Here is a 25,957-nt window from a genome sequence, read left to right on the forward strand (position 1 = left end):
GTAAATATTTGCCCATCATAGTTGAAATGAAAATGTGCAAAACATAAAAAGACAACCTTTCATACAATCATTTCAGAAATAAACTCAAAATACCAGAGATGATGAATCTCTTAAAGCATGAAGTTTTCCTTGAATTTATGTCTATATCTGACCTCCACATATATTGCTCATCTACAACATTATGCCTCCGTACAACTGAATCCCATTTAGTTATGACTCAGTGCCTTATTTACTTCTCTGATTGTATTAGGCCCACACAAATCACCAGAAAGCTTTAATTTGGTCTCCACAGGCTTTCTTTACTTCTCAGAAATGGTAACAAGGTATTTTAAATCCTCCCAACCTTAAGTACACATGTTGCAACATCACTACTATTTGCCAAATGAATCACACTACAAATATAATTCTCATCTTCCTCTGCTGACTAGCAGAACTAGCCCAGGAGAAAGAAAAAAAAGCAGAAGCATTTAATTTCTATATTTTTACAACCCCAGCATTCAGGATCTTGATAGGGAAACACTCATTGAGGGGGGGGGGGGGCGGTGGGGAAAAGATGCTGACAAGGCAGATGACAAGGCTACTCAGTTCAGTGGTATCCATGGGAAACACCAATACATATGGTAAAGGGTATTTGGAAAGGTAAGGTCCGGTCAGGGAGCAATAGAATTTTACTGATGGACACATAAAATAGTACTAAATCATCTACTCCACTATTATTGGCATGTATTTATATTAGTAGAGAAACCTGCATCCCATAATGACAACCCCACAAAATCATCATATAATACTCACATAATCCTAGCGATCCTAATGAAATATGTATTTAGCCGAATTCTACATATGAAGAAACTGAAGCTCAGAGATATTAGGTGTGCCTAAGATCCCAAAGATGATAAAAGATGGAGCAGAATTCATATAAAGACAGATTTATTTAATTCCATGACCCATGAATATAATTTCCATGTTTTTCCCCAAGCAGAATAAATGGCATCAAATTTAAGAAATATAAAACTAAATGAAATGTAGATATACTGAGTGTATACAGCACAATACTGAGAACTGAAGATTAAATAATTTGAATAAGGAGTTTAAAAAGAGTACTATAGTGGGAGGGTAAAAGGAAGAGGAGCACATACAGGTCAGGACCTAATACATGTAATAAAGGTCAACCTAACCATGGAAAACTACAGGGCAGCCAGTGGCGAGCACAGCGTTATGCTGAGTAATAGCTCAAGTCTGAATGCTTACAGGCACCCAAAAAGTACTTGTTGATTCATTCTCTTCCTTTCCCAGAAAATGCAATTTCCTAGTGTACATTGGCTTTGTGTGTGTTCCTTTCAAAAAGAGTGTTTCAGTGATAATTCTTTTGAAAATTACAAAGCAATTCAACAAAATATTGCATGAATAGTAAAAGACCACACATAGTACAATTCCCATAAACCTCACACAACACTTGCCAAGGACATGAAAAAAAATAGGTGTTAAATATTAAAATAATTTAAAAATCAGGTCACTTTTTGTTCTAGATTAAAGCATGTAGACTATTTCATTTGAAACACTGATATCAATAATACTGGTAATGGTTTAAAAATTCTGAATATAGTAAAGTCATCTTTAATGTGAACTTAAACTATTTTTATGACTATACAATGGACTCATAACAACTACAGGATGTAGGTAAGCGTGGTTTTTAATCTAATAAACCATATATTCAGAGTTACTTTAAGACAGATAGGTGAATTTTTTACCAAGTCAGTATCGTAAAAGACCGATTAAAGACTGAATTATGCTGCCATAAGCATGCTGAAAAGGCTGAAAGAGAAGAAAGTGCTCTGCTATTACTGTGTGAAAAATATTTGATAGGGAGAAAGAACACTTAGCCAACAACAAAAAAATAAATCTTTACTTCTGTTAAACACAGCTTTTATAGAAAGCTGCTAAAGATTCTTCTAAATAAAACAAGATCCAGAGCACCACATGTAGCTAAAATATATTTTTTATGAGGTAACTTACACAAGAGTGCACAAATGTAGATATGGAGGTAAAAGACTTCAAAGTAAAAAGGCTATAAAATTATGATACAGATTTTCAATCTATCCACAGTAGACCTGTTACCTTAAGAGCATAATGTTGAATGAGATAAGGGAAAGGCTTACCAATATAAGACACAAGAATAAATCACAGAAAACAAAGATCAAGCCATAAATTTATATCTTCATTAAGTTAAAAAATAATGGATTTCCTTAAGAAAGATATTCCTTCTCTTTTCTGAAAAGTAAATATTTTAAAAAGTTAATGTCTTGTTCCTTTTTACGATTAACATAATTAAAAACCCAAATTACAGGTAGAAGGCATAATGACTGTTCATGCTTTAAAAGTCCACAGCCCTCCTTAAGTACATTTTTAAAGCTTCCCACAGTCCTAATGCTGCATCTTCTATTTCCTTTAAAATCTCCTATCATGTCTGTCCCAATCTTGGAACAGTACTAGGCATTTTAAGAGTACTTGGATAGACTGATTTGACTGAGTACTCTTGAAATTAGATTCTAAGCATATTCTATTTTAATTCTTCTTGATGGGCAATTCTTCAATGAAAAGGGTTACTGTGAGATGCTTAAAATAATGCATGCTGGTATTGTTCCTAACAGATATAGAATTCAGATGTTTAGGTTAGTACTAAAGATGACACACTAGGAAGATTCTGATTCTAGATCTTTTTAGCCAGTCCTTAGAATGTGGCAGGTAGAAAGGAAAGGTGACCCAAGACTTGGGAGTGTATCACTAAATATCCCAGACTTGTGGAGGGAAACCGATGGTCCAGAGAGCCAATGAATGGACATCCAATACCCCTCTTGATGTGTGGATGTCTGGAGATGGCCAGTCAGCTGCAGCATCTCTTCTTTCCACCCCTTTGCATAAATGTCTGGGGATCAGTTATACTGAGTACTCGGCCTAGAGACTGTGATTCAAAGCATAATACTTGTTTTGATATGGGAAGGAAAGATGGGATGAAAAAATGAATTAAAAAATGACCAAAAGAGCAGAATTATGCCACATTATATTCAGATTTTATTTCTTGGCCTGTTGGATCCAATCAATCCTCAAGTTCAATTTATTGTCAGGCAATTCAGAAAATAAGCTGGAATTGAAGCTATCAAAATTGGTCCAAAAAACACAGGCTGATGAAGCATACACACTGCAGCCCTATCCTAGGAAAGCTGCAGAATACAATCTAAACATTTCCAAATTAGCAGATTTTTATCACAATGAAGATGTCTTATTAAAACTGAGAGAAATATAAATTATGTGACTAAACCTTGGAATAAAGCATCAAACAGAGCAGCCACATCTTTTACATTTACACATTCTTTGAACAAGACTATTCAGATTTAGCCTATGGCACCAGAAATATTCATAGCAAATATTCATAGCAAATGGTGATGTATTTTGGAGAAGTACATTTCCCTAGTTATACTTTCTTACATACTTTTTTGGCTCCACTGATTTCCTGTTACCCCTTTACACACATGATACAAAGCATGTGTCTTTTATATATAACTAGAAGGAAATAAGACTAATTCCACAAACCATAAATAAAAGAAGCCACGTTGTTTTATACTGAATTTTACTTTGAAGATATATGAGGCAAATTTGACTAAAATTATCACTGTATTAAAGTAAGATGTTTATTTTTTACAAAAGACTTTTTGCGAACAATTAATATTCATGTTGGATATACAAAGGAGTAATTTGAAGTAATTTGAAGGCTGAAACTTTAGATGATGAACAATGTTAACCATTACTGCTTTTTATTTTAAAAACAGCATTTATAACTATTTTATTTAAAATGGTTTGTGATAAAGCATAAATAAGAATAATTAAGATAGGTGCCCTTTTTTCTTTCAAATAGAATTATTTGTGATGCTACAGTATAATTCTGCCCTTAAACTCTTATCACTATGCACATTTCATTTTTAGGTGTTTTCTAATAAGAGAAAATATTTTAAAAGGTTTTAACTGAATCTTGCCATTCAATACCAATAGATGCTGTTTTATAGCCTGCCTGATATATCCAATGATTATAAGAGTCATGAATTCTTATTTCTGCATACAACTTCCTATGTGAACATTTTTACAAATGTTATCCCTTTGTTTTCCCCTAACCTTATTTTTTTATAAATCCCCACCTTTCACATACCACAGTGGTGTTAGTATCAACTAGGAGCCAACAATATCAACAATTGTTATTGCTTTCAGTAGAGAAAATCAGTGTATTTCACGCCATAGATTTATGCATCTATGTTTTAGCCAGTTTACAGATGACACACAGACAACAATCTATAAGGGAGGAGTAAGGAAACTAACCAAGCAAAAGCTGTATTGATCATGTCACCTGAATCTGCAAAAGGCCCTTTCTAGATTGTGGTGATCATGATTTCTTTAGGTTGCAATGAATAGTTATATGAGATAGCAGAACCAAGGACAGGTATCATATATCCTATTAATTTATTTTGAAGTAGGCCACAGAAAAACCATGAGACAATTTCATCAAGTTCAGTCATTGCTAAAGAAAAACTAAATAATTATCATTTCTATAATCCTAAATCTCTAAAACTGGATATGTGTTCTACAGAGTCATGAAACAACTCATCTATAGAGATGAAACTACTTAAAAATGCATTGTGTTTGAGTTTTTCATTATTCATAGATGAGAAAACCAAGGATGAAAGAACAAGAGTAATTTATGTTATCAACTAGGATTGATCAACTAGATTGGACAATTTTTACTATTCCATGCTATCTAAAACCCATGAACATTAATAGTACCTATCAAAACATATAAATCTACTACAATTTTCTATTCTCCAGAGTACTTACTGAATTCCTAAAACAAATTGCGTGTTCTCTCTCATGTACATATGGTTAACAGATATACGAAAATACTAAGCCAGTGGTATGAAGGGCTTGGTTTAGTTCTTTCTCTTGCTATACACTTGCACCATGTGGAAGAATTACTTAACACCACTGCTCTCAATTACTTCATCTATTTGGAAAAACATTCACCTAAGGTTAATATAATTTTCCATCGGTATATTTTTCAAGGTTTTCAAAAATAATCTATATGATTTTATCTTTAGCCCAGCTACCAAAATAGTGTACATACTGCCCACCCAAAAAGTGACAAAAATAATTATACCAAGTTAAGGAATGAAAAATTCTTTGCCCCTAATTAACATTCCACAACTCAGAGGACAAAAGATGAATAATAGTTTAATTCCAGATTACTTTTCTAAAAACAGGAATTTATTTACTATATTTCATTTACCTAATAGTGCTGAGATTAATGTTAAAGGATAATGATAAAGATAATCGATATAATCATTGATCTCCAGAGAAAGGAGTATCAATCCTGTGTTATAACCAAGATATCTTCTTTGATCTCCAGAGAAAGAAGTATCAATCCTGTGTTATAACCAAGATATCTTCTTCTAGAAACTCATTGTAAAAGTAATTATTAAATATTATTAAAAATAATTATTACAATGCAAAACTTACTGTAACCAAAGCTACAAAGGAGGATTTTAGTAGCACCAATATTCTAACCCTATTTAAGTGTTAATAAGTTGTTTATCTTTAAATCCTTCTCTCATTAAATGCTGATAGTAGAAAGATAAAACAAACAAAAATATTAAATTTGTAAAAATAAAAGTAATTTCCTAAATGTGGCTGGCTAGAAGAAATTCTAATAATAAATTGAGTATTTCAGATTATTAGTTTTCTTCTTTATTATTACCAAATACCTATATCCTTGATGATGCTGTTTGTTCAAGGATCAGATTTTCAAATTCAAACAAATAAAAAACAAAACTCAAAACCATGAATTTTTTAGAAGTTCACCAGGAGTGCTAATGTGTAAAAAATCAATAATAACTATCATTGAATCTTTGCCCTTCTGTAGAATGTAAAAAAGAAGCTGATTTAAGACTGTGTGTTATAGATTTTAATGGTATTGCAGCAAAGACAGGATCGTAGAAAAACTGGCCATTCTCGATGGCACAACTGAGGTTTTTTTTTCTCCTAAGTTACTTTCTCAAAACATTTAACGAAATACCCCTGAATTATTTATTCTTTTTCAGTTGAATATTTTACCCTTTTTTTCCCAAACCAATCAATTACAGAAAGAGCTCTAGAAGAATTATTTTTATTTCTAAAATTAGCCAAGATCTTTCTTCATATTGTATGTGGAAACAAAGTAGTTCCAGTGCATCCTAGAACTTATTTCAGGTTCATTACCTAAAGCAGGCCATCAAAATAACTGGTCTAGAACATCCTGTTAGTATCAGAAACCATCAAGCATACTGTCAAGCTCTTTCTTCTTTCTTGACAAATATCTAGCGGTCTCTGTCTCTGAAACTTAAAAATTATTTCCTCTCTTAATTTGCTTTATGCACCACAAATTCTTTCAAGTCATAGCAGTTCTTTTTGAGAGAGATTTTTACGTCCAGAATTGAGCTGGCAGCAGAATGGCTACACAAAGCAATATGTGAACAGATTAATTGTGGTATTTTAAAAATTGTCTTCACTTTTCAAATCGTAGTCTCTAAAAGAGGCATGAGGGAGGTATTTATTCAGACTTTGTAATTCCCTTCTATCCATTATGTTGTCTTCATTTATTTATTTCCAAACTTCTCAAATTGCCGTTTTAAAAGGAATGGATATTTTAGCATGTCTTCAAAGTTAATTTATAATTATTAATAGGTGATCAGAAGAAAAACACAAAAATAGATTTGTCCTTATTTTTTTCCTGCTCTCATTCCCGTCATTAAAACTAAGAGTCAAATGAATAATATTCTTTTACATTATTGGGCTTTCCTCAAATTCTACTTTATTATTTCACATTTTGCTTTATGAATCATAATATTAAATTAACATTTTTAAATGTTTCAACAGAAAATTTACCAACACATACTTTTTGCAGATCCTATATTTCCATAACAATTTTATTTTAAAATAAAAATAACTAGATGTCTTTACTAAACTTTTTCATTAAACTTTTTAAATTGGCATATATTATCAAATATCAAGATTCTCTATCATAATAAGCATCATATTCTTTGCAAAAGTATCTCTTACTAAAACGCTTCTATTCATTTCAATAATAAAGAAGTAAAATAATACTTCTTCACTCAATCAAGTTATTAAGAAGGAAAATTCATTACATCGCATCATTCTACGTGTTCTTTTACTGACACAAGTAAATATAAATAAGTTCAACAGTAGTCAATGCTTCTGGCCAAAAGCATATTCCAGTAAAGGTTTCCTGTATATCATGCAGATGCAACATTAGATGAAAGGCATTTTCTTCTTTATATTTTTAAAAACATTTATATTTATTTTCCTTATCCTTTCAATATTTGTCTCTAAAATTTTCCTGCCAAACTTTAGTACTTTTAATATCTTGTCTGTCTTTTCTTCTGCCAAACCCACTTTAATTTTTTTAATGAAACAAGTGCTTCATTTGACTAAACGTTGTATTGGTATCTTTAGTCTATATACATTGTCACAATAAAACATAAACTAGATTAGCAGCAAATAATTTCATGAACAATGAGTGCTTTGCCAATCAAAAGGCTATTTCATTAGAATTAGAGCATGAAAAATAAAATTCTATTACCCATAAATCTTCCAATCAAAACCTTCATTCATACAAATGATCATTCCAGTATAATAAAAATTATCTGTATTTCTATGATTTGTCCCTATGAAAAATGTTAATTCATTCAACTATACAGAGAGAATGGAGGCAAATGCTTTAATATTTGGCATACTGTAGAGAGTAAAAAAATTACTCCAGTGCTAAATCTTTGATTTGCATGTAGTGCCTACAAGTTTTCTTTCCACCAATGCATTTGTCATGAATACACTGAAAATGCCATCATATGTTGTAACGACACTCAAGGTGGCCGTTATCTCAAAAAAGTCAAAGCTAAAAATCTAGATAGAAAGTCATAGTTGTAAGGAGTACTTAATGTACACTGCGGTCATAAAATATTATAAAACTTTTCCTGGAAATACTATGTTCATTGTTACATATACTTCAATTAAAGCAACTTTCCACACCCTACCCTTTCAGAAGCGGAATTCAGGATTAACATCTACAAAAAGCATTGTTGAAGAAAAGCAATGCAGCAAAGATGCAAAAATGATGTCCATGTTGATGGCCTTTTACAAATCTAATTTTATCGCCATTTAAATTGAACCAAAACACAAACAAAATAAAAACTGAACTGCTGTTAGACCTTACCTTCTTGAACTGCTTGGAAAGGGTTGCTTCCATCAACAAATGTCACCGAAAATGTGATTTTTTCAGTTTGTAAAATCTCCTCATTCTGGTTGAGGTCACCAACTGCTGTGCGAAACACCTCATCATCCTTTTTGGCAGATTCATCAAAAATTGCTCCTAGAAAGAAGTGAGTGTTGCCATTAAACAATAACATAAACATCCTGTCATACTTTCTGGAAATATGCCAAAGAGACGTATGTATTTGAAAAATGTATACTTCCACTTAAAGCATGCACTTTATTTGTTACTGAAACACATTGTACTGGAAGCAGTGTAATAGCTAAGCAGGAATGTAGTTACTTCTTCCAAATGGAAATGATGAATAGTACATCAAAGTGTTATTTCAGGAAAAGCTTTGAAAGACAATGTAAGTCCAAAAAGCTTTTGCAGAACAAAGTGGCTAATACTTTAGATGTTTCATATCATGGTATCTTTAGGAGTTCATAGTTTGAAGAATATTTTTCTAAATAATAGGAGATAAAATCAGGAAACTTCTTGAGAGCCATTCACACAGTGTAAAGGAAATCAGACTTCTATTGTGATCTTAACTTATTTTTCAGTTTTCTTTTTACTTCCTTTCTTTTTATTTTGAACAAGGGTTTAAGTATCTTTTATGGTAGCAAATTTAATAATATTTATAGAAAATTTAGACACATACAAGCCTTTGAGAGAGGTAATTTGGGGAATACTCCCTGAAGAATTAACAAAAATCCTAGTGGATAATTATGGCCTGTACACTCACATACAATAATAATGATGATAAGAGTTGTGGCTAACTTCTATTTGAATGATTGCATGTCAGCAGGGTATTGGTTAAACACATTCTAGGAGTAAATTGATTTCAAATTCTGAACGCCACTTGTTAAGCATAGGACCTTGAACATGGGATTCAAATTCTAAACCCTCAATTCACCATCTGTAAAATCTAATAATAGTATCTATCTGTAAGGGATATTAACTGCATTAAGTAAGATTATCCATGTAAAATGTAAATAAATTTTGCTCACTGAATAGTAAATTTTCTATAAATCTTAGCGTTTTCTTATTTTTAAATGCTGTAATCCAAACAGTACTTAACATTTTCTAATAATCATTTTCTATATTGCAGAATCTCATTCAATGCTTAAAATTATTATGTGATACACATACTACTATATACACATACAGTTATGAAAATTAAGTTTCAGTGCAAGTAATATTTCAAAGGAACAAGGGCCAGAGTCTTGACTCCAATGTCTGCTCTAAATCATTATGGGATAGTGCCTTTCAGAAATTCTACCCATAGGAAATAAAAGTATTTTATGAGGACTTCACTGAAAATCTGGGAGATTCTTTCCCATATGGCCACATATGCTTTATTTGTGTTCATTCTGATTCTGCTAGTTCTAAGCAGGAACACATTTTTAAATTGTCTATTTTTAAAATATAAATACTGGGACAATGTACTTTTTGCCTTTTTGAGTGAACCAAATGAATTTCCTCTGGGCAAAAAAGACATACATCCCAGGGTCAATAACACAATAAAGAAATGACTACACATACATATCCACATACTTATCCCCCTACACATAATATTGTTCTTTTTTTTCATAATATTGTTCTTGATTATAATATTCTTTGTAGTGTGTAAATACAAAAATAAAATTGTGTTTATTAAAATGTCTTTTTTCCACATGTAAATACAATACAGTATTTATTACTATGTACACACATATATAAAGATATGTACTATGTATACACATATATAAAGATAGACATAAGCTATATATACAGACACAATTATACATGTTTATATCTATACTCATATGTATACATAGAAGCAGACATTTTATATGACACTTCTGCTGATTTTATGCATTTATGACTGAAGCCCAAAGCCGTCTAATGAAAGACAGATCATGATATTAAACATGCATTATTATAGTCAATACATGATAAAGCAAGGGTGAACTTTGTCCATTTCTGACAAGTGTGGCAGGTTACTTTTGCTTCATCTTAGGTGGCCTCAGGATGGGGACACAATTATTAATTTTCACTAGAAAAGGCAGAGTGTCTAACAGGCTTTTTGTGTGAACCTAGCTTTCTCTTGTCTCTGCTCTCTTATATTTGTATGGATTTTACTAACTTTGAACAGCCTCTTCAAGCCCTTGTTTTCTATTTCCTAAGTATACTTTATCTGCTGAGGCTAAGAGCATGGGAAAGGACGAAAAATTTTTTAAATTGATATATAAAGTATTCCTTAATTATATTATTGCATATCTATTGGTCAGGATTTTTATTTTGTTTTATTTATTTCTTTGACAGAGAGAGAAAGAGAGAGAGTGCACAAGTAGGTGGATTGCCAGGCAAAGGCAAAGGGAGAGCAGGCTCCACACTGAGGAGAGAGCCCGATTCAGGGCTTGATACCAAGACTTTGGGATCATGATCTGAGCTGGAGGCAAATGCTTAATTAACTGAGCCACCCAGGTGCCCAGTCAGGGTATTTTAATATTTTATTAATATAATCAAAATATAGGGCAGCCTGGGTGGCTCAGCGGTTTAGCGCCGCCTTCAGCCCAGGGCGTGATCCTGGAGACCCGGGATTGAGTCCCACGACAGGCTCCCTGCATGGAGCCTGCTTCTCCCTCTGTGTCTCTGCGTCTCTCTCTCTCATGAATAAATAAAATAAAATCATATATATATATATATATATATATATATATATATATATATAACAAAATATAGAGGTTAACTTTTGACCTTGTGTATCACTTCTGAATCAGATTGAAATCTACTTCAGAAACTGTTTTTGTGGGATACCTAGGTGGCTTGGTGGTTGAGTGCCTGCTTTTGGCCCAGGGCGTGATCCTGGGGTCCCGGGATCAAGTCCCAAATAGGACTCCCTGCATGCAGCCTGCTTCTCTCTCTGCCTATATCTCTGCCTCTCTCTCTATGTGTGTCTCTCTTGAATAAATAAATAAAATCTAAAAAAAATAAACTTTTTGTGAAAATTTTAGACAATAAGTATTAGATGTATTTTGCTCATTTTAAGTCATAGTCATGAATACTCGTTTTAATTTGTCATAATTGTGAGAATCTAGATTAATCATTACATGGAAATAAAATACTATCAGATTTAGATATACAAATTTCTTTGGCACTTTGTTGGAAAGTGTGATACAAATGTAACTGTAATTGGAAGTGAAATAATCAATTCATTTTAAACCAGATAATCTAAATGTCTACTCACAAACAAGTGATGTATGTTTGTATAAAGATACATTAGCTTGTCATGGATTCTAAATGGGTCTTTTAAAAGAAAAGTTTCTAATCACCATTGTTTTAAAGTAGGTGATATTACTGACTTCTGCTGAGTATCAGTACCACATTTTTAATGGAAGCATTTTACTGTTACCTGAGAGAACATTTAAGACTGCCTTAAACATTAAACCTGACTTAAGAAATAGCAGAAACCTATAGAAATTATAGTGAATTAGTCATTCCATGCTGAATTAAGATACACTGAAAGGAAACGCACAAAAGAAGCAGTTCATCTTTCTGCTAACAGCAAGAAGTACAGAGAAGAAACGTTTCATCTTACTGTACAGAGTATAACCAAACAACAAGAAATACTATTAATACTTCAAATTCAGTTACTTGTTTACTTTTTCCTTTACCTATAAAATCGCATCTTATATTTGGCTTTTAACCAAAAGAGTATATGCAGCATTTTGTTTTAAGCACAAGTATTTTGAAAACAGCTCAGTGAGATCCACAGGCAGAACCTCACAAAAATGGTTCTTTTCTTATTTCATGCACTTTCAGTAGCATAGGAATGCCATCTCCTTATCCTTTCTATCTATACACATATTTTACCAGCCTAATCTGGTATCAAATATCTTAGATTTACTTTTTCTGAAATTTATAAAGTTCCTCAAATGCAACATTCCTAACTATAGAGTTAACATGATGTCGCAGCATCTTGTTCTTTCCCAGCTATTTTTATGACCTTTATTTTTTTTTTTAGTTTTTAGTTTAGTTTTTTTTAGTGTAATTTTACAACCTTGAGGAGAAATGCAGATTAAACTTATTGTGAGGATGAAATAATTCTTCCACCACTTACACGCACACACAAAATGTGATCAGCAGATTATACACTACAATTCACACTGGTCAAAATGGAAGGAAGAATAACCAAGCACTAAAGCAGATAAGAAACACCTCCTAAATATTCCCATTATACCAATTTGTAATCAGTCATGTCCATTATAGGGACTGATGATCTTTTCCATCCATGAGGGGGGATAAAGGCTTTTCTTATCCTTATACAAAGAGACTGACATACACAAGCCAGGTGCATACAATTTTATTCTGTTTTTAATTATTTTATTTATTTTTAGGGATGCCTGGGTGCCTCAGTAGTTGAGCACCTGCCTTTGACTCAGGTCATGACCCCGGGGTCCTGGATCGCGTCCCACATCAGACTTCTCACAGGAAGCCTGCTTCTCCCTCTGCCTATGTTTCTGCCTCTCTCTGTGTGTCTCATGAATAAATAAATAAAATATTTTAAAAAGAGATTCTAAAAAAAATTACTTAGAGAGAGAGAGAAAGCATGTAAAGGGGGGAGGCAGAGTGAAGAGAGATGGAATCCCAGGCAGACTTAGCATGAAGACCATCTTGGAGCTTGATCCAACAACGCTGAGATCATGACCTGAGCTGAAATTAATAGTTGGGCACTCAACCAACCGAGTCACCAATGCATCTCACATATATGTTTTTAAATATAAGCTACATCATGTTTACTTGTCTTCTTATATCTTAGAAAGTAAAGAATTACAGTTTATGGTAATGTTAAAACTACCCTGATGTCATCTTTTTTTGCTTGTTGTGTAGAGTGTTCTGTACAAGTCAGTATTTTATACTATAAAATTATTTTACACAAATTAATATTTACAAACATGCTTGCTAAATAAAACATTATTAGAAGCAACTAACCTGATCAACTCCATAATTCTCAAAAACATTAGAAGCTTTAAGAAACATTAAGCTTAGAAGCATTTTTACCTTCAAGCCTTTATTCAGGGTATTGTCTCCATCATGGATGGATGGATGCTTGTCTCACTAGCATAGAAATTATAGCAACTATATAAAATATATAAAAGTATTTTTATACTTTCAGTATATAACAGGGAGCCTGGATATATTAGATAGTCAAGAAATAGTAATTGATAAGTCTTTCCTTATGTTTGGTTGGACATAATATTATAAAACAGGATAACTAGATTCAAAGACAGGAGTAAAAAATTGAGTTACAACTAACTCTAAATTAAAACAAAAGTAGACTTTCTAATGTACTTGCCAGTGAATTTATTATCACAGGCATTATCATGACTCCAGAATACTCAAATTATTCAGGAAGGTATTAATCATGCACTTGTATTTTTAGTTTGAATATTTAATTTTTTTTCTTATACATATAAGCGGCAAGTGGAGGAAACATTGTTCAGCTGGTAAGATAATGGAGAAAATGTCTTCATCTCGTTCAGAGTTTTCTCTAAAAATATTGAGAAATGTTTTGATACATGTCTTGAAATTTTTCTACAGTTGGAATTCTTAGATCTGTATATCACATTTCATATAACTAATATACAAAAAAAACTTTAAAATAAATAATTCTAAAAATAGAAAGCAGACACCTGGGTGGCTCAGCGGTTGAGTGTCTGCCTTTGGCTCAGGGCATGATCCCAGAATACGGGATCAGGTCCCATATCGGGCTCCCTGCATGGAGCCTGCTTCTTCCTCCTGCCTCTGTCTGTGCCTCTCTCTCTGTATCTCTCATGAATAAATAAATAAATAAATCTTTAAAAAAAAAAAAGGAATAAACTTTTCAAAAGTGCCCTATGAAATGACTCCTTATTTTTCTTTGAGGCAACAGAATATACTCTCTTGGCTTTGCCCTCTGTGCATGTTTTCCTCTTCCCTTTTTTCTTTCACATACATCCATGCATCCAGCAAACCACCCCTCAAAATACCCTTCCCTCAACACAGATAATTAAAATCAAGCTTCTTTGTTTTTTAACAAATAATTTGCCGACAAGGCAGTTGAAATCTATTACATGTTTAATCAGAACATATTAAAGTTGACAATGGAACTGGGCAACTGGAAATTTCATAGACTTATAGCTGAAAGAAATCTTAAAGGTGGTATACACAAACTCCATTTCTTCATAAAATATAGTGAAAAGAGTTTAAGTGATTTAAACAAAATTACACAGCCAAAAGTTAGAAGGAATGGAGAAGGAATTTAGGTTTGATAGTTTCAAATTTGGAGCTATTTCTTCCAGATTATGCTTTTCTTTTTCATTTCAAGCATTTACTTTAGGAAAAAACATACATACATATAATGTCAGATAGATGTATGTATGTGTGTATATATATATATATATATATATATATATATATATATATATATATTACATATATAATACACCATGTCATTCATCTGTATATGTACTTATGTTTGTGTGTAAAAATATACACACTCAAAAACTAGCATTACCTCTGGTCATTAATATATCATATTCATTTACTATAAGCTATTAAGTACTGAAAATTAAAGAATCAAGCAAAACTTGAACATAAGACTATTTTCACATAAAACGAATTGTATTTGCCCTAGAGGCATTAACAATTTAACTTATGACGTTAAATAAAGAAAAAAAAGCAAAACCCTCTGCTTTGGGACAACTGAGTGGTCAGAGTAGGGATTATAGTTCTTTAGAGCTATTCAGATTTGTTAAATCATTATATATATTCATTGTTTTAGATGCTACTATTCACAAGTAGGTGTTTTTTTATATTTAAATAATGCACTCTGTATATACATTAGCTGCGTGTTGTACAAAATCCAAATTAAAAGATCTTTAACCTTTTTTGTTAAAATATATCATCTACTAATATAAAAATATATCATCTATTAATGATATACACACTATGTCAGTAAAAATTGTACATACACTTCAAATAGGCACAAATAACTAAAGACATTATAAACACTTCAAAAATCAGATTTCCCCTGTATTTCACCCTCTACTTAAATTGCTCTCAGTTCAAAGAAGAAACAAGGTTCCATACTTTTGACAGCAAGAAAAATGAACAGAATTGTAAGCAAATGAAATAAGCATTTTCTATACCATTTGGCATCTCTAACTGAGCATCTAGACTACTCTTTCAGTGGGATATTATTACAATTAAGATAGTATGTGTGTATGTATACATACATACACAGATATACAACTATCTGTCCAGATAATACTAATTACATCGAGATAGCTTCCACAAATTAATTCTGTATTACAAATGTTTTCCATAGTCCCTTCTCATTCAACAGAAATATTACCAATATGTTCTGTGCTGATATCCTGACAGGCATGAAGTAGGGTTTTTAGAACTCTTTCTCCTTTCACCAAAAGATGTGTTTGCCTCAGTTTACCTTATCTAATCCTTCACACTCTGACTAAAGAAGCAAATCAAAACAATAACTCTAAATATTGGAAAGGAAATGCTGGATATACACCAAATTCATGAACAATTAGCAAATATTACCTTGAATCAGAGACATTTTTAATCTGTTGTGTTTCTATCAAGTTCATAATAATTGAAATAATAATAGTGAAAGCAATTAACATGTGTGAGTAATAAGCACTGTACTAAGTGGTTAACTGGTATTATGTCATTCAGTTTTGATGAAAAACCTCTGATGAAAAATGAGGCTCAGATTAATTAACTTTTTGCAAATCCAAAGCTAGTAATGATTCACAGAATTCACATATCTCAGTTTCAAACCTTCCTTAAAAAAATGTGAGCTTAAAAAAAATGTGAGCTTAATATATGGCAATATACTCATTATTATAAATTTCTATATTATCAAATAATAGGAATATTTTTATTTTCTTGACTTTCATAATAAAAATTGTATTTGAATGTTAAAATTCTCAAATACGTTAAAATTTTTTTGTTGGAGAAAGTTTTATTAACTAGGACTAGCTTATAAAAGTAAGGGACGGAGATCTCTGGGTGGCGCAGCGGTTTAGCGCCTGCCTTTGGCCCAGGGCGCGATCCTGGAGACCCGGGATCGAGTCCCACGTTGGGCTCCCGGTGCACGGAGCCTGCTTCTCCCTCTGCCTGTGTCTCTGCCTCTCTCTCTCTCTTTCTGTGTGTGACTATCATAAATTAAAAAATAAATAAATGAAAAAATAAGGGACGCGTAGGTGGCTCAGTGGTTGAGCGTCTGCCTTCAGCTCAGGGCGTGATCCCTGGTCTAGGATTGAGTCCCACAGTGGGCTCCATGCAGGGAGCTTGCTTCTCCCTCTGTCTCTCTCTCTTCCTCGTTCCCTGTGTGTCTCTCTCTTCCTCGCTCTCAGTGTGTCTCTCATGAATAAATAAATAAAATATTTTTTATAAAATTTTAAAGTCTTCAAATAATATTTTTTGCGTAATTTTGTAGATGCAATATTTACCACAATGATTTATGCTATACTATTTAAAGAGTAGTTTAGTTCAAGTATTTACACAATTTTTACTCAAATTTATGTTTAATTTTTCTTTTTCAATAACCTCATATATATAATGAATTAAATTGAGGTAAATTTTTAAACACTAGATTAAATGACAATTTTTACAGTTACTTTCGAGGAATGTTAAGTGGACTCTGGTAACATATGCACTTCGATACGTTCTTAAATGCAGGGTTCAGAACGAATCTCTAGACTTTCATTTTTTAAGGAATTAGATTTTTTTTTTCATTTAAGGGACTAATGAATCTGATAGAATGACAATGCCAAAGTCATTTATATATTAAAGGCCTCTGGGATCCCTGGGTGGCGCAGTGGTTTGGCGCCTGCCTTTGGCCCAGGGCGCGATCCTGGAGACCCAGGATCGAATCCCACATCGGGCTCCCGGTGCATGGAGCCTGCTTCTCCCTCTGCCTGTGTCTCTGCGCCTCTCTCTCTCTCTCTGTCTATCATAAATAAATAAATTAATTTAAAAAAAGGCCTCTAATAATTTACTTGGGTATGTAATATTCAAATTGTGACCAGGTATAGAAACTAACAGGTTCATTATCTCCCAGTGTCTAAAGATTACTTAGCACTATTTTCTGAGTCTGAAGTACATTACAATATTAACTTCCACTTTATCCACCATAATTATCTAGTTTATACGTAAGCATCATTCTTGTTTTAAAGATAGATAATCAGTTCAAAGAACATAGTGCCAAGATCACAGAAGGAATTAGTTAGGGATATGGTGTGGAAAGATATAAAGACATAAAATTCCATGCAAACCATTAAAATGATTATACATAAATACTTGAAAATATAATATTTTGAAAAAACATATTGTAGATACCTTTATATTTTCACTTTTTCTCAAAATATTATCATAAAGTAACTTAAGATAAGAGCAAATCATAGACCAAAAATCCAAATTTTCAATGACTATCACCTATGATTTCAGACAAGGGGATTTCTGTTGGAATTTATGTAGTAACATTCCATCACAGTGTGAGATAAGTGAAATTCATGAAGGGGTTCTTCATTTGAAGACAGGCCTTTTACTCAGCCCAACTCTCCAATGACATTTGAATTCTTATTTCATTTGGAATTCTTGTAAAGTTATACAGAAACCCAAAGCACCTATGAACTGATATTTTCACTTGAATATCTGACTTTGCTGTATGTTTTCCAGATGTCTGTGGAGCAAAAGGAAATGTAGGCTGCTTAAGGAATCTGACTCATCCATGTGGAGGTAATAGGAAGTTAATATTTAACATAATCATTTTATGTTGGAATATAGATCATCCCTGGATAGATTATGCATTTTTATGTAAGTCTAGTTTGGGGGAATAAATATTACACATCAGCTCTTCTAATAAGAATTGTTGGTAATTTTTAAAAGAACACTAAATATTGAAAGATTAATAATCTATATTTTTTCTTTATTAAAATAGCACTATTGGGGCACTTGGGTGGCACAGTCAGTTAAGCGACTCACTCTTGGTTTCAGCTCAGGTCATGATCTCATGGGTCATGGGATTGAGCCCCATAAAGACTCTATGCTAAGTGGGGAGTTTGCTTGAAGATTCTCTACCTCTGCCCCTACCCCAACTGGCATGTGCACACATGCTCTATCTCCAAAATAAATAAATAAATATTTTTTTAAAATATCACTATTTACAGAGAATTCTGGGAAGATGGTGGAATGGGAAGCACAAGGAATTTGTTTCCCTATCTAGACAATAATTGTATTGGTAGATTCTGTTTGATGTAACTATTTTGGAAGTCTGAAATATATTAAAGGATTGTAAATTCCAAAGAAAGGCTTAGAGGATAAACTGTAGTAAATTTTGGTCAATTTCAGCCTTTAGGACAGTAACAACTAACCATCTTTAACCTCTTAGCCATTTGGTAGGCAGCTATAATTTTAAGCCTTTCTAGGAATACCTTGCATATACAGCTTATGGGAGCCAGGATAGGCAAAAAGAATTCTGTCCTCTAAACACAAGGGATCTGTGCTCTGGCTCAGATGGCTGACTGTTGCTTCTGATTTTGAGGTAGAAAAAGAGGCAGGGAACTACTCTTGCTGCATTCCCCTCCACTATTGCAAGCCCCTCCCTCTCTGGCTGAAGGGACTTCCAAAAGACTCAGAGTCACCACTCATATTTTCCCCCTTCATTTTTCTCTTTTTCTCCTTTGGGAGCCAAAATTACCAACCAGGACATTGAAAAGCAGCTATATATACAGGAAAATTGAAAATGTCAATTTACATGCCTAGAAAAAGACACAGGTTGGGAAGAGAACTGAAAAGACCTTAAATTTACATTTCAGACAGATCCTTGAAAGGGAGATGACCTATAATAATTAAAAACAAAACAGAAACAAAAAACAATAAGTTCTGGAAAAAAAAAAAGGAGAATGTGACTTCCAGAGTTACTCTATTTTTTGGTTGAATAAGCACTTTTCAACAACAAAAAAAAATCATATGGTATTTGAAGAAAAGAGGAAAATATGGTCCATTTTATGGAACAATTTAAAGATTTTATTTATTTATTTGACAGGGACAGAGAGAAAGAGACCACAAGCAAGGGGAATGGCAGGCAGAGGGAGAGGGAGAAACAGGCTCCCCACTGAACAGGGAGCCTGATGTGGGCCTGGATCCCAGGATCTTGAGATCATGACCTAAGCTGAAGGCAGATGCTTAAATGACTGATATACTCAGAAGACCTAAAGAAAAATTTAAGTCAACAGAAATCATCCCAGAAAAAAGACCTAGTGGTAGGGCTATTAGAGAAAGATTTTAAAACAGCTGCCTTAAAGATGATCACTGAACTAAAGAAAGATGTGAATAAAGTCAAGAAAACAATGGAGGGGCAAATTGCAATACCAACAAAGGTATTGAAAACCTAAAGAGAAAACAAAAACAAATTATGGAGCTGAAAAGTACAGGAATAGAAATGAAAAATTCCCTAGAAGGACTCAAAGAGCTGGCAAAAGAAAGAGTCAGTGACCTTAAAGATATAACAATGGAGATTACCAAGTCTGAGAAAAAAAGAAGGAAAAAAAAAAAAAAAAAAGGACTGAAGAAAAGTGAACAGAATCTAAGGGACCTGTGAGACAACATCAAGAAGACCAGCACACACATTGTGGGATTCTCAAGGAAAAGAGAGAAAGAAAGGAAAAGAAAGAAAGAAGAAAGAAAGAAAGAAAGAAAGAAAGAAAGAAAGAAAGAAAGAAAGAAAGAAAGAAAGAAAGAATAACTGCATTTTAATTAGCTTAAAATGTCCAAAATTTGGTAAAAGACAGATATAAACAACCAAGCAATTCAGTGAACTCCAACAAAGAACTCAAAGAGACTCACCAAAAAACATTATAATCAAACTTTCAAAAGCCAAACATACAGAGAAAAAAATCTTGAAAGCAGCAAGAGAGAACACACTCATAACGCAAGGCATACTCAATAGTATTATCAACAGACTTCTCATTAGAATTTTTGGAGGACAGACTCAGCAGGCAAAATTAAGGTAAAAATTAAGATATACTCAGATAAACGTTGAGAGTATTCATTATCATTAGACCTACTCTGCAAGAAAAGCAAAAGGGAGTCCTGCAGGTTGAAATGAAAGACATGTCATAAGCACCTCAAAGCCACATGAAGAAATAGATATCATGGTAAAGGTAAATACATGGGCAATTATTAAAGTCAGCATTATTGTAATGACAATTTTTAACTCCACTTTTTAAATTTTCAACATAATTTAAGACACTAATATATATTTTATAAAAAGTAATTATCAGTGTAGAAGCTAGTATTATTGTAAGTTAGGTTTTCTACATAATTTAAGAGACTAACAGATTTTTTAAAAATATTAGTTTATGTTCTGGGACACACAATGAATATAAATGTAATTTTGTGTCATCAACAACTGAAAGAGCTGGGGATGGAGTTACAAAGGAACAGAGTGTTTATACATTATTAAAGTACAGCTGGTGGACTGTTATAACTTTAGGATGTTAAGTATAATCCATGTGGTGACTACAAAGATAACAGCTATGGAATATACACAAAAGTAAGTGAGAAAGGAATTTAAATGTTTAAATGTTAAAATATAAAATTTTAAATGTTACCCAAAAAACAACTTCACAAAAAAAAGACGGTGATACAAAAAATGAGAGACAGTAAACCAAGACTCAAAGAAAACAAATAGCAAAATGACAGAAGTCCCTTCTTAGTAATCATTTCATATGTAAATGTTATAAACTCTCCAGTCAAAACAATTTGGCAAAATGTCTTAAAACAAAATGATCTAACTATATACTGTGTGCAAGAGACTCACAAAATATTTGTAAATCATATATCTGATAAATTAATATCCAGATATACAGAGAACTCTTAAAACTCAACAAAAAATAGGGATCCCTGGGTGGCTCAGTGGTTTAGCACCTGCCTTTGGCCCAGGGCATGATCCTAGAGTCCCAGGATCGAGTCCCACATCAGGCTCCTTGCATGGAGCCTGCTTCTTCCTCTGCCTGTGTCTCTGCCTCTCTCTCTGTGTCTCTCTGTCTCTCTCATGAATGAATAAAATCTTAAAAAAACACTCCACAAAAAATAATCTAGTTCAAAAATGTACAAAGAATTTGATCAGACATTTTTCCAAAGAAAATATAAGTGCTCAGTAAGTTCATGAAAAGATAACCAACATCACCAATCATTATGGAAAATGCATATCAAAACTACACTGAGATACCATTTCATACTAATTAGAAAGGTTACCATCAAAAATAGCTAGAAATACCAAGTGTTTGCAAGGACCTGACAAACTGGAACCCTTCAGTACCACTGTAATAAGCTACAGCTGATATATAGAAAACAGCATGGTGGTCCTAAAAAAAAAAAAAGTAAAGAAAGAAAGAAAAAAGTAAGAATGAAAGAAAGAAAACAGAATTATGATGTAACCCAACATTTGCACTTAAGACTATATGTCTCAAAAAATTGAAAGCAGGGTCTTGAAGAGATATTTGTACTCTCAGGTTCATAGTATCATTATTCTCAATAGCTAAAACATGGAAGCAACCTAAGTGTTTATTGATGGATGAATGGACAAGAAATGTGATGTATACATACAATGAAATATTATTCCGTCATAAGAATGAAGGAAATTTTGACATATGGTACAATATGGATGAGCTTTGAGGATGCTATGCTAAGTGAAATAAGCCAGTTATGATAAAACAAATACTGTATGAATCCACTTAAATGAAATGCTGAGAGTAGTCAAAATCATAGAGATAGAAAGGAGAATGGTGGAGTTCGGGGCTAAGGGAGAAGGGAATGGAGAGTTTTTGTGTAAATAGGTATAAAGTTTCAGTTCTACAAGATGAAAGGAGTTTTAAAAACATAGTGGTAATGGTAGCACAACATTATGAATGTATTGAATACAGCCAAACTGTATACTTAATAATGGTTAATGAATAAATTTTATGTTATGTGTATTTTACCACTAAAAATTGGAAAAGAAAGGAGTTGTTTAACTCTTTAAATTATTTTCCATGTTTTCATATTGAATCTGCCAAGTAATCCAGAGCCTTATATCTTGTTTTAGTCCCTTTCTGCGTATCATACATTTATTTGAACCAATGTCCTATTATTGCAAATGTAACTACTCTGGCAAGAAAAGAAAGAACTGGTTTCTGAAAAGAGACTTTTTAAACATTGCATAGAGATTCAAACTGCTCCCAAACTGAAAAAGATGCACTTTCAAAAAAAAAATTGTAAGAAAGTAGCTTTTTGAAAAGCACATTCTCTGGGAAGACTTGCAGATATTTTTAGATTGAACAGATATATTTTTTTTTCTTTTGTAACAATACCCTAGATCTTTTTAATATACCTTTAATTACCATAAAAAAGTATGAGAACTGGTATATGGTACTATAAGTAAAATCATATATAAAAGAAATACTTACATGAAAATACAGTGTGAAATCTATGCTCTTGGGAGAGTAAAACTCATTTTACATATAAATAATTTAGCTTAGGCTGTCTTCTACATAGTAAAAATCTATTTTTATGCCTAAGTCAAAAATTCAGCCTGCTTCTAGTTAAAAATAAGTATTTTAAAATCTGAGTTGACTTACATAAGTCACTTGAAATTAAGCATTTTAGAACTATAAAGCATTGTCTTCATTTCTAAAGAAAAGAAGGCTTCAGGTGGCCTATTTCGAGTAGGAAATAGGTACCCTTCTGACATAAATCTCAAACGTCATAGTTTGATTAACTCTGAATCCACTTGTACTTTTTTTAATCTTCTTTATTATAAGAGTACCTTTAACATGTAAAACCAAAAATGTTATGGGAATCTATGAACTTTTTTCCCCATCATGCCCTACTTTGGGCTGTTTTATATACTGAATAAGGAGATGTATTAGGAAGCAACATATAGGTATTGCTAGGAAGTTGCCCTACAAAATATTTCACGAACAGTGAAAAAACAGTGGTTCTATTATAACTGTAGACTAGCCAACAGTAAGCGAGACATGAGTTTCCTTATGAGAATGACAATATTTTGGAGGGGGGGAGCTGTATTTAATAGCTGTAAAGGTTTGCAGAAGAGTCCCAATTTCACTCATCTATAAAGATCTGTCTCATAGTTTTTTACCATTTACAAGTCAAATATTTAAAAGAAATTAACTTTCAAGTATTGTTTTAATTTCCTACCTAAAACAAATATTACAAATATGGCCAAAGTGGCATATGTATGCTTGCCATTGTTTTATTCTTTTTTTTTTTTTTAGATTTTATTTATTTATTCATGGCAGAGAGAGAGAGAGAGAGAAAGAGACAGAGAGAGAGAGAGAGAGAGAGAGAGAGGGAGAGAGGCAGAGACACAGGCAGAGGGAGAAGCAGGCTCCATGCAGGGAACCCGACGTGGGATTTGATCCCCGGTCTCCAGGATCACAGCCCAGGCCGAAGGTGGCGCTAAACCGCTGAGGCACCAGGGCTGCCCGCCATTGTTTTATTCTTAAGAGTAATAATATATTTAAACTTTGAAATCCCTGTTTACATAGCTCTTTTCATCCTCATTTTACATATAAGGATACCAAATTACAGAATCACAATGTTAGGTGAATTACCGAATCACAAAGTTAAAAAGTAAATTAACTAGGACTTGAATATAGAACTTTCTAAATTTAAAAACCTATAGCTTTTATACTAAGAATGTGTATCTATGTTCAAAACTTAGTCCACTGCAGAGGAAAAAAATATTCTGCTTTTAAATTAATATATGTTGATAAAAGAGACAATGAACGCCTTCAAACTGTGCCCTTAATTCGCCTCTTTAGACAGTCCAAATCAATGACATGATATGTTGCATCCTACTTTTGAATTCCTATATGAGTTCTAGCAATTTGGGGGCGGAGTCTTTTGGGATCTCCATATATAATATCATGGCATCTGCAAGGAGTGGGAGTTTGATTTCTTTTTTGCCAGTTTGCCTTTTTATTTTTATTTTTGTTGTTGTTGTTGTTGTCTAATTACTGAGACTAGGACTTCTAGAACTATGTTGAATGACAGTGGTGAGAGTGGGCATCTTTGTCCTGCTGCTCTTGACCTTAGGGGAAAAGATCTCAGTTTTTCTCCATGAGAACAGTATTTGCAAAAGAGAGAGAGAGAGAGAGAGAGAGCAGTATTTGCTGTGGGCTTTTCAAGATGGATTTTATGATATTGAGGAATGTTTCCTTTATCCCTACACTTTGAAGAGTTTTAATCAGGAAACGATGATGTATTGCTTTCTCTACATCAATTGAGAGGATCATATGGTTCTTGTCTTTTTTTTTTTTTATTAATGTGATCTATCACAATGATTGATTTATTAAGGTTGAACTACCCTTGCATCACAGGGATAAATCTCACCTGGTCGTGGTGAATAATCTTAATATACTGTTGGATCCTATGGCTAGTATCTTGGTGAGAATTTTTGGCTGACATGTTCAAAAGGGATATTAGTCTGTAATGCTCCTTTTTGGTGGAGTCATTGAATTCTGGTTTCAGGATCAAGGTAATGCTTGCCTCATAGAGTTTAGAAGTTTTCTTTCCATTTCTATATTTTGAAACAGTTTTAGTTAAATAGGTATTATCTCTTCTTTAAATATTTGTTAGAATTCCCCCAGGAAGCCACTTGGCCTTATACTTTTGTTTCTTGGGAGGTTTTAGATGACTGCTTTACTTTCTTTGCTGGTTATTGTTCTGTTCAAGTTTTCTATTTCTTCCTGAATTAGTTTTGGTAATTTATAAGTTTCCAGGAATGCATCCATTTCTACCAGATTGCCTAATTTGTTGGCATATACTTGCTCATAATACATATTTAAAATCATTTCTATTTTCTTGGTATAGGTTGTTATCTCTCCTCTTTAATTCATTATTTTATTAATTTGAGTCTTTTTCTTCTTTTTAATAAGTCTTTTCTTTTTTAAGAATATTCACAAATATTTTATTTATTTTTATTTTTTTTCACAAATATTTTATTAATACATACTGTCATATTCCCAGGATACAAGAGCCCTTGAGACACTGCCCTGTACTGAAAGACACTAAATGTGCTCAGGGCCTTGGTCTTCTGACTGGTTGAAGTGACCCACACTCCTTTAATAAGACTGTTAGGGGTTTGTCTATCTTATTAATTCCTTCAAACAACCAGCTCCTGGTTTTGTAGATTTGTTCTACAATTATTCTGATCTCTATTTCCTTGAGTTCTACCCAAATCCTTATTATTTCTCTTATCCTGCTTGGTTTAGGCTTTATTTGCTTGTATTTCTCCATTTCCTAAAGGAAGGTTAGCTTTTGAATTTGAGTTTTTTTCCCAATTTTTGAGAGAGGCTTGTATTGCAATGTATTTCCCGCTTAGGACCACCTTTCCTGTATCCCAAAAATTTTGAACAGTTGTATTTTTATTTCATTACTTTAAATGAATCTTTTTATTACTTCTCTAATTTCCTGGTTGACTCATTCATCTTTCAGTAGATGCTGTTTAACCTCCAAGTGTTTGATTCCCTTCCAAATTTCTTCTTCTAATTGATTTCT

At 32.8% G+C, this 25,957-nt stretch overlaps 1 protein-coding gene across 1 annotated transcript in view; it reads right to left on the bottom strand.

The window, feature by feature from the left end:
* The window catches only part of GRID2 (glutamate ionotropic receptor delta type subunit 2), a 1,428,782-nt gene that overhangs the window by 1,127,228 nt on the left and 275,597 nt on the right, over nt 1-25,957 (bottom strand). The window contains exon 2 of the mRNA XM_055313240.1: nt 8,306-8,461. Coding sequence (XP_055169215.1) covers nt 8,306-8,461 — 156 coding nt within the window. The remainder of the gene's footprint in view (nt 1-8,305; nt 8,462-25,957) is intronic.

Source organism: Nyctereutes procyonoides, unplaced genomic scaffold (genome assembly GCF_905146905.1).
Source record: "Nyctereutes procyonoides isolate TBG_1078 unplaced genomic scaffold, NYPRO_anot_genome, whole genome shotgun sequence".
Lineage (NCBI taxonomy): Eukaryota > Metazoa > Chordata > Mammalia > Carnivora > Canidae > Nyctereutes > Nyctereutes procyonoides.